The sequence below is a fragment of the Gordionus sp. m RMFG-2023 genome, chromosome 5 (assembly GCF_954871325.1).
Source record: "Gordionus sp. m RMFG-2023 chromosome 5, tfGorSpeb1-WG-v2, whole genome shotgun sequence".
Lineage (NCBI taxonomy): Eukaryota > Metazoa > Nematomorpha > Gordioida > Chordodea > Parachordodidae > Gordionus > Gordionus sp. m RMFG-2023.
The window spans coordinates 16,902,019-16,912,810 of NC_088779.1; the positions used below are offsets into that span (position 1 = coordinate 16,902,019).

Sequence of the window (10,792 nt, forward strand, 5' to 3'; positions counted from 1 at the left end):
GTCCTGTTACATGTATGTGAGGGCATTTCTAGCTCCCGAGAAGAAGGTATTGAACGAATCTGATAATTTAAAAGTTAATCAAAGTATCGTTCATATATTTTATTTAAAATTTAACCTTCTTTGCAATTGCACCAATATTTTAATAATTTATTCTGTATTGGAGATTAAATCTCGGTATATATTAAGTAAAGCTAGTTCATTCAATCGATTTTAACATGTCGTATTTTTGAGATAGGTTTTTATTCTCCGCAATGAAGAAAAGGTCCTATCATTTGTGCTTGTAATAATTGTATTGTTGCCAAAATAGTAATTTAATATATTTAGAGAAAACCCCAAAATTTAATTTAAAGTTTGCAATGCCATTGCTTTTATTGGAGGATTATCTACTAAAATATCTTTCATACTAATATTTTAATTAAATTATTTGGCCTTCAAATACATTTATATCTTCTGAATAAAATTTTGCTATTTATTTAATTTTTTTCAAAATCAATATTTAATATATACTCAGAAAAATTAATAGAGTATTTGTAAATTGGATATTTGATGAATAACAAATCGTTCATTGATTTAAGTCAAAAAATATCCAAAAGTGGGAAAAACGGTTATTTTATAGTATACCTCAACGATTTGTTTTTCTAGGTGCGAGTTGATTCTTGCGAATTCAAAATCATATAATTTCGCTTTTGTTTCAACAATCACATAATTCTTGGGTTATTATCTCTTTTTCTAAGTTATAATATAATAATATTCGTGATTCTCATAGCCTCACCTAATCCATTTCATTTTTTTGAAAATATTGGATAAAATTTTGTGTAATTAAATAATTTATTAATACATTCCAATGCGAAAAACATCAGCTATTGAATCTAAAAATTTATCCGCTTTAGTTGAAATTCCGATATTTTTTTAAGGGTACTAAAAATAGACCCTTTTAGATCCAAAAATATTGTAACATCTTGATGTTGAAGGCTCCATCTTGTCTGACATACCTATTTGCAGCTTCCTTCTTTGTCGCGCAAAAAGTCTTATAAATACTTTTATTTAGCAAATTCCGTCTCTTTGGATATTTGAACATGTTATACAACCTTTTATTTATTTTCAACTCCTCCCCCGCTCGATACACGCCGGATATTCAATCGAAAAAGAAAGAATATGAAGAAAATTTAATACTAATATTTTCTCAGCCCACGCCTCTATGAGTCATTTCTTGACAAATAAACTAAAAAGGCGATACTTTTGACCATTATAACTGAAAATGAATGAAACTACATATGATCTAACTTAAATAATTTTAATATTTTTAAAGCTTTAGCTCAAATGGATCCTAAATATGGGGTCTCAAAGTCCAATACAGTTGCGCTCTCGTTTTTAATCTCAAATTACTAAATAAATATTTGGTTCAATTTATCATTTTATAACTCTCTTTTTAAGAAATAATAAAAATATTTTTACAATGTCGACGTATTTCCGGTAAATGATTTATTTTGAGCTAGCCCCACTTTGGGACGATGAAACTCACTAGATATATTAAATAAGAATTAGAATAGAGGAAATAAGAATTTAAATGTTATTTGGTTTTTATAATTTTTGCATTAAACAAATATGGCGTTTTCTTTTTAAATATTATTTTATATTAAATAAGGTTAAATATAACAGAATGCATGCAGAGATATTTATTTTATCCTCGATGTCGCCCTGATTTAAAAAAAGTCTTTATTATTAAGCCCGGTTAGACCCAGATTTTAAAAATTAATATTTTTGGTCCTATCCTCTCAAGGAATATTATTGATGTTTAAATTGAAAAAGGCTGAAAAAGAAGGTTTTTTAAAAATTTATAATAAGCGCTCTACTTTTATCATCATCCAAAATATAGACAATTGTAGCTGTAACTTGTATCAAGTCTACACATAATAGATAGACAAAAAATAAATGTACATATAATGATTATTTATAATATAAAATGCCTATTTTTTTATAAAAAAATTACATTAAAATTATTTCTTAATGCGCCCCTCTGCTTTTGGTTTTTTTATTCTTAAAATACATATCTGGTGAGGTTTATCGTCTAGCTAGTTCAAAAAATCCTTTTTATTTTACCGGAAATACATCGGCACTGTAAATATTTTTATATTTTCATTAAGAGGATAATTAAAGCTACAAAATGATATATAATCTATATATTTGAACCAAATATTTATAGAGTCATTTAAAAGCAGAAATTACGCCTGCGTTCTGAGAACTCATAACTTCATATCCTTTAGTTCTAGAGCATTAAAATTTTGATTTATATAAATTTTACATTTTTAACTAACATAAGTTTCATTAATTTTTAAAAAAGGTCATACAAATCGTTAGTCAATTTGACGAATCACCCATATTCTATTGTTGATGTTAGGGCGGGCCTCGCAGGATTCTAACAATATTAAAAATTATTTATGGAATATTTATTAAATACAGATATACTAACACAAAATCCATTTTAGAATAAAATAATTAAAAAATAAAAGTTTAAATATATAATCTTATTTAATTTTTTGGCCTGACTGTATCAATCGACGGCGTTCGGCATGCTCAAAAATAAACTGATCGGCGTACAGGATTACGTTAAGTTTTTTTATTCAGTGATTATAATAACCTTAAATTTGTAAAGGTAGGAGCTTTAGACTTAGGCATAGAAACGAGAGATTGTGTTAAGGCCTTCAATGAATTCGTACCCGAATTAATTTACTTAGTCGGAACCGATGACAATACTCATTTATTACGAAGTATACAGCAATATAAAGAGACCGGTGGCCAAACATTCGTCGTTTATCAAGGACATCACGGAGATCGGGCCGCTTCGCTGGCCGACATTATATTACCTGGTAAATTTTTAAAAAAATAAAATACACAAAAATATTTGAATTATTTTTAAAAATGATAAACTTTCAATTAAAAAATAAATCCTATTTTTGGAAAAAATATTTTAATTTCAATTATAAAAATGAGGCATTTTTTTTCTTTTTCTTAGCACAATTAATAGATTTAGTTATTTCTTCTTATTCCTTAAATCTATATTTATTCAAATAGGCCTAAAGAAAATTTATAATTTTTTCACTATCATTAAAGGGGCAGCTTATACCGAAAAATACGGTACGTATGTTAATACTGAAGGTCGTTCTCAATACACTCAGCAAGCGGTTAGTGTCCCAGGAAAAGCCAGGGAAGATTGGAAAATCATTAGGGCTCTGTCACAATTTGTTAACGAGATGAAAACTGTTACTACGCTAAGAAGTTTGGATCCACTTGTTTTACCTAATCTTAACGTTTTAACCTACTTAAAAGATAACTTTAAAGATATTAGCCATGATGAGAGCCTTGCCAACACTAATTTCAGGTTATATATTAATACTTATATTAGAATTATCACAATTGAACAAAGATTTATCTGGAAGGACTACGTTCATCATTTGAAGGCTTATATATGTATAAATTAGATTTATATGAAAATTTATCAAACCTTATATTTAAATTTTAAAATACATCAGAAAATATTAGAATAAAGATAGATAGAAGGAAATAAGAAAAAAAGCAATATTCATTATTTATCTTGTTTATACAAAATAATCTATTATATATTTTCTTAAAAATTAGTTCTGACTTTAAGCCAAAATATACACTTCCTTACGATGATCTTTTAAAGGCCAGACATTTAATGAATAAAATTGCCCATTCACAGCATCTCACAAATTACGGGGTTTTAAATGCAAAATTTTACGATGACAATTATAACAGACTTATGAGTCACGTTGCTATGCTGAATATTGAGGATATTGTTAAAAATGTAAAATAAACAATATTTCTATTTATTAAGTATTTTATTGCCAACTGTTATTTTGCTTTTTATAAGGAATATTGCAAATATTAGAATCGGTACCAGAATGGCGCCGGATCTTAATTATGGTTATTAATATAATCGGACTATTTTTTTATATTTCGCACTTGTTTAATTGCTTTGTTTAAAATTTTAATATGAAATTAATGCACTAGCACAAAAAGGCCGAATCTTATTTTTAAATTTGTTTTCGATAAATTTTTAACGTTATACAGGGTTTCTCATTCTAAAACGAAAAATGTCCGATCGATAAAGGAAAAGATTCAATCTATAAGGAAAAGATTCGATCGATAAGAGAAAGGTATTAAGGGTCAATCGAAGAAGGAAAGGATGTAAAAAGGGAAAAGTCCCATATGAAAAAAAAATTTCTATGAAAATATAATTCGTTATTTATCTTATTTTTTTGGATATAAAATTTAGTATTTTCATTATTTTTCTTGAATGATCTTATTGTTTCTTCATTTTGATCAATCTTTTCTTTTATTGTCCTGGATCTATTTCTCAATATATTTTTTCCCTGTCATTTTGTCATTATCTATTTCCCTATTTTCATCTTTGAATTTTTTAACAATTTCTCTATTTATTTTCATTTTTTTAAAATATCTCTTTATTTCTCTCTATTTTTTAAACTAAATTTAGAGGGTACGTCCAAACTCTACTTATTTTAACCTCACTTGGTCCATAGGACACAAACGTTAAATTGTGTAAACCTTTATCATTATTTTTTAATTTGGACTTATGTATCCTTATTCTATTTTTACTATTTTTCTTTGATCTTCCTATTTATTTTATCACTATTTTTGTATGCTCTATAATCTAATATTATTATTTTTATCCTGCAATGTTTCATTTTATTTTTTATTATATCTATTTAAAAAAAATATTTTTTTAACTTTACATAATTTCTCATATCCTATTTTTTCTCCAGTAGCGCCCTTCTTTGCTACTTTTTTAAGTTAGTAGCGTACTACCGCTATTGCCATTTTTTTAATTAGTAGCGCGCTTAAGCTACGCTACTGGAAAACCTGAATCTCTCTAACAAACAATTAAGAGTAGCCTCAGGATAAAGACTCGGAAGTGACCTAGTTCAATCTCATCAATACTTGAACCACATCTAGTAAATTCCAAGGGAAGACATGGCCTTAATTGCATTGAAATCCAGCGGCATCATAGCCATTCTTCGATAAATAAATTATTAAGCCTCGTTTTAAAGAAGTTCTCATATTTATTCGAGAACCGTGCAATCTTTCAACAGATGATGGCCTAAGGCCTGACCAATATCCTCTGGACCATGGGCAAATCTCTTATTTGGGATTATACATGTATTTCATTCTTACTCGCTAATATAAATAAATAGCAACTTGTTTACTCTAGCAGAGGCCAAAAAAATAAACAAATATAAAAATCTCTGCAATTTTAGATTCTTGCAAATTGTAACTTTCACCTACGAGCAGTTTATGATGCCTATCACTTTCTTTTCTTTTTTTTAAATATAGCACAGATTAAAATTAGAAACACTTGAACCTAAGGAATTATTCCTTAGGCAGAACATAAAATTAATTTTTTTAAATTTAACTATTACTTTTTTTTGGAATACAATTATGTTTTCTTAAAATTATTTTTATATTATTTTGGTTTGTTAATATTTTTATATATCATGCAATGTTATTTAGTTTTATACAACATATTCTTTAATATTAGAAACAAATAAATTTTTAATTTTCAAAAAAATGGATAGGAGGTAAAAATCATATAATTAATATATATTAGAAAAGCGGCCCAGCTTGCCAGAGTTGTTAAAGTAGCGAGCTACTTTTTTTGGTAGCTATAGCTATTAACGCGCTACTTTTTAAAAAATTATTTATTTTTTTTAGCATGTTACTTTTTTTGCTTTTTAAAAATATAACTATAAACATGAAAATTTAAATATAATATCATAATTAATTATAATTTTTATGATTTATTATTTAATTTTGAAATTGAAATATATTTTCAATTTTGTATTATAAACCTAAATCACGTGTAAATTATTTAAAATGTCATCGCAAATGGATAACCAAATCGTTGAAAGTGAGTCAGACGATGATAATGAAATGGAAGATACCCGGGAAGAAAATGTTCTGAATAACAATAATACAAATTTCCCATTTCCAAAATTTGAAAAATATTTTAAAATTAATATAACCAAAACTGGCTACAAGTTTATTTGTTTAAAATGTAATATATATTCTCAGATAATCCAGTAGCTTTAATCTCAAAAAACACCAAAAGAAAATTATCATTTTTAAATTCTAATATACAGTTCAGCCAATGTCCTTGGTTGATAATCCATCATTTAACATAATGATTAAATCTCTATCCCCTGGTACAACAATTTTATATCGTCAGACACAAATGAATAAGATAGCAGATAACTTTAAAGTGATGAAAAATTAATTCTTAGTCATCAGAGATGATCATGCCATAATCTAAATTTGATAGCAACTGTGGATGCTGAAGGAGCCTTAAAAAATGAAGATTTTAAAAGGGTATCAAGATCCACTTTTTATAAATGTTAAACTCTATGGAATATGCAGAACAAATCTTTTAAAGGCTCAGACATATTTTAAAATATTAGGCAGATATTTATTAACTCCTAACCCCACTAGATGGAACACTGTATACCATACAATCAAATTAAGTATTTTTTTGGATGAAAGAAAATTAGAAATGAATTTTCTCTGTGGTCATATTGGAATTCAATATATTAACGATGAAGAACTCTTATAAAAGAGTGTATAGAAGTAATTCTAATTCATAATTATTCAATTTCATATTTAAATTTTTTTAGATTATGTAATATGTAACTCTTTCCCTTGAAATTTTGGAAGGGGATAATATGGAGATGGGGTATTATGTTCCTACTTAAAATATCCTAATTACAAGGATTGAATAATCTAATCTTATGCCAGCCCCTAGTAGACTCTATGTTAAAGGCATTGAGAGAAGGTAAATAAAATTTATATTGTTTTGATTTTAACTGAATAATTTATTCTAACTTAAAGTTAAAAGCTAAAAATTTATAAAATTTTATGATTAAGATATATTTTAAATATACTATTTTTGTAACTTTTAGATTCCCCAACCTATACAATGATGATAATGTATTAGCTGCAATGATTTATCCCAATTTTTAAATTATGATTAGGCCTACAAAAAAACGAAACGAATAATACTATTATTCGTATTTGATTCGAAATTTAGATTCGAATATTAGTGTTATTCATATTATTATTCGATTCGTCGAATATTTGATTCGATTCGGAAATTATTCTAAAGCTTATAAAAAATAGATTATATTTTGCAAAAATAATTATAAACAGATGTGGATGTTTTGAAATGACACTTTAACTAAAAAAAACTAAACTAATTGTCATTAGCATATCAAAATTTACAGAAAATAAGCGAAATAAAACCCAATAATTTTATAAACGTTATCCAAACAAATTGGCCAAAATCACCTGATTTTTAGAATTAGAATTGCTTATAAAAATATCTAAATTCTTTGCTATACATTATTTCTCCAATCTAATATTCCAAATTTTATTAAAATTTTCTTTTATAATCAAAATATAATACATAAAAAATACAATTATGCTAGATCTGAATTTGATAATAACCAGTTTTTTAAGCATAAAGTCTTTCTTATGGTTTCTTCCTTCAAAAACATTCTATTTCTCGTTATCATATTTGCCCCACTGAAAATAACCGCTCACATGAAGCTGAAGATCCTTGAATGGACAATATATCAATTGCCATTTTCGACAACACGGGAAAACGATCCCCATGCAATCTCCACCATTCTAGGGGGCTCTTATTAGAAGTTATTCTTTATTCATTAAGATAAGTTTCAACCTCGCATATTGGTAAGATGATATTTTGTTAAAGATTCTATCCATATTTGACTGTATTATTGCGTTGTCTGATGTTGTATTTATATTGTATTTCACTTTGTATTCATTGTATACATCCTTAAATATTTGTAATAGATTTATTGTATCTATTTTATATGATGTTGGTAATTGTTAAAAAAATTCTAATTTTAGTCTTGGATCTAATATCGTTGATATTATTGTTTCGATATTTGTTAAGTTGTAATAGTTCTATTTTCTCAATCGCATTGAGGGTGTTTATAAAAGTGTGGTCAAATGAGTTTAAATGTTCGATTAACGAAACATAAAATGGGATCACATGATTAAGGTGGGATATGTGTCACCACAGATACCTTCAGTAAAATCAAAAAAAGTCTTTAATTTTTCTTGTATATTTATCAAAGACATCCAATCATCCTGGTAAAAAATTAAAATTAGTAAATAAACCAATTAAAATATTTCACTCAGTTGTCTTTCTTCTATATCAGATATATCATCATATATCTGAGTCACAACTTCATCAATGGCCCTTCTCATTTTGATAGCTCTTTCGACCATTATATAGGAGCTATTCCATCTGATGGATGTGTCTAATTTTAATTTAAGATATTTCATCGGGGGAAGTAAGGAAGCGCATACATTTTTCATAATATTTGTTTTTATAAAAGAATTACGTATAGCTTTAATGAGTGTTCTTAATTTTGTTAATTGACTGTCTACTTTCTTAAGTATTTCTTGACGATTTACGAATATTAACGAAAAAATAAAATATTTACAAAAAATTATGAATATTAACGAATATTTATAAATAATTTCGAATAATACGAATATTTACAAATAATACGAATAATTTCGAATATTTAGGAATAATTTTGAATAACACGAATAATTTCAAATCGAATAACAAAAATTACTATTCGACGAATACTTTTTCTAAATATTCATTTGTGATATTCGTATTCGTAAAATACGAATCGAATTTCGAATAACAAATAATTCGTTTTAGGCGTAATTATGATGATGCTAAAGATCAACGTAATAAGCACATGGTAAAATTGAATAGTCTAATACTAAACAAAGATGGCCTAGTTACAACTACAAAAATGACTTCCACTGATAATTTTTTTGAATAAATAATATAATAGAAAATCCCCTCGACGCGTTTTTTAAATCTAAAAATACTCAAATGAGTATTTTTGATAATCTTTCTTATATTAATAATAGGTATATAAAATTAAATATCTTTAGTGTTGAGAGATTATTAGATTATTTAGTAAGGCGAAACTTATACTTTCTGATCGTCGCTCTAGACTTGGGGATGATAATATTGAAATGATTTTATTATTAAAATGCAACTGAATAAATAAAAAATGAATATTACCATAAATACTTATTTTTATTTCATAAATTTTTTTATAATCATAACTAATGTTGATTTTTTTATATTATTACTATACAATTACATTGTAAGCATAAAATTGTTTCTAAATTTTTTTTATAGAAAGTATCTTAAGGAGTAATTGCGCGCTACCTTTTTTGATGGGTAGCGATAGTGGTAGCGCGCTACTTTTTTTGACAGATAGCGTTAGCGGTAGCGCTTGCAATAGTGGTCATTATTATATTGGAAAAATATGACAATATTTGGCCATAAGCTTTAAATAAATATTGAATTGAAAGAACACAAAATATATTGAACAAAATAATATAAAAATTTTGTAGTTTAATATATTTTATTAATAATATAATTTTTATTTTTTATATTTCATTATTTTTATGCAAAAGTTAAATTTAGTTAAAACCATATATAGATAGGAAATTATGTAAATCTAAATATTAAATATAAAAGACTGATTATATGTTCACATACAATTTCATCAGTATTTACAGAAAATATTTTAATAAAATTATTAGAGGGATATAATTATATAAACAAAAAATTCAATTTGAAATCCTAAAGGGGAACTACAAATGTTTCTTCGAAACACTCCCATTTCCCTCCTAGTTCATCAAATATAGTTATTTACAATAAATTTTTAATATAATCTTGTATAAAATTTCCACATTTTATAATTTATTTTATTATATATTTTATTTTATATATTTTTTTTTATATACTTGATATAATTATTTTTTTTTATTTAAAAATCATTTTAATAAATTATTTATATCGATATCTATTTTAATTTTAACGATTGTACTTGAAAATTAAAAAAATTGATATAGATTTAATTTATAAATTTTAATTATTTTATTTTATTTTTTTTGTAATTTTAATTTTATAAAACATATAAATGTATTTTATATTTAATTATAAAATTTTTTATTTTATTTTTTTTCCAATTATATGTACATATCATATTTCTTCAAAATTTGCTTTTAAAATATAGTGGGTATAAACTGTTATAGAATAAACATGTAATTTATTTTGATAATTATAAGATATTCATTATCATTAAATAAATTCTTTTTTTTTATCTTTAAGCTCTCTAAATCATCAGATTATACTTTAACGCCAGCTATGTATACGCTTAAAGATTTTTATATGACGGACGCTATATCCCGTGCTTCTGTTACTATGGCCAAGTGTGTTAAAGCAGCTTCCGAAGCAGAAGGCACTCGATATTTTACTCAACAAGAAACACATGCTCTTTCAATTTAATTTTCCTTATTAATTTTATTAGTCATATTTATTTAATTAAAATAATCAATTAATATTTTCTGTAACATAGTATTCTTATATTTTAATAAAATTTTGCAACGCACATATTATAATATTTGCTGGGTATGTTTTAAAATAAATCTTAAATTTTGACGAATAAGAATCAATGCATTATAAAATGTTTAACAATATGTAACTTTTGACGGGTGTTATAATAATCGAATGGACAGTATTGGTGTAAATTCGGATAAGCCTCACAAGGCAAATCTAAAAGTCTACTCTTAAAATTACCTATAAATATTCTGAGGTGCGAACTGAATAATTGACTTATGAATACCACGAGTC

General features: G+C 25.6%; 1 protein-coding gene across 2 annotated transcripts in view; it reads left to right on the forward strand.

The window, feature by feature from the left end:
• LOC135929262 (NADH-ubiquinone oxidoreductase 75 kDa subunit, mitochondrial-like) overlaps positions 1–10,550 on the forward strand; it is a 39,903-nt gene extending 29,353 nt beyond the window's left edge. The window contains exons 11-15 of one of the 2 annotated variants that reach the window (XM_065465765.1): positions 2,654–2,867; positions 3,112–3,276; positions 3,328–3,379; positions 3,637–3,826; positions 10,271–10,550. In XM_065465765.1, coding sequence (XP_065321837.1) covers positions 2,654–2,867; positions 3,112–3,276; positions 3,328–3,379; positions 3,637–3,826; positions 10,271–10,447 — 798 coding nt within the window. In that variant the 3' untranslated portion in view covers positions 10,448–10,550. Of the gene's footprint in view, positions 1–2,653; positions 2,868–3,111; positions 3,380–3,636; positions 3,827–10,270 lie in introns of both variants that reach the window. The other variant, XM_065465764.1, reaches the window with a different exon arrangement.
• Positions 10,551–10,792: the final 242 nt, after the last annotated feature.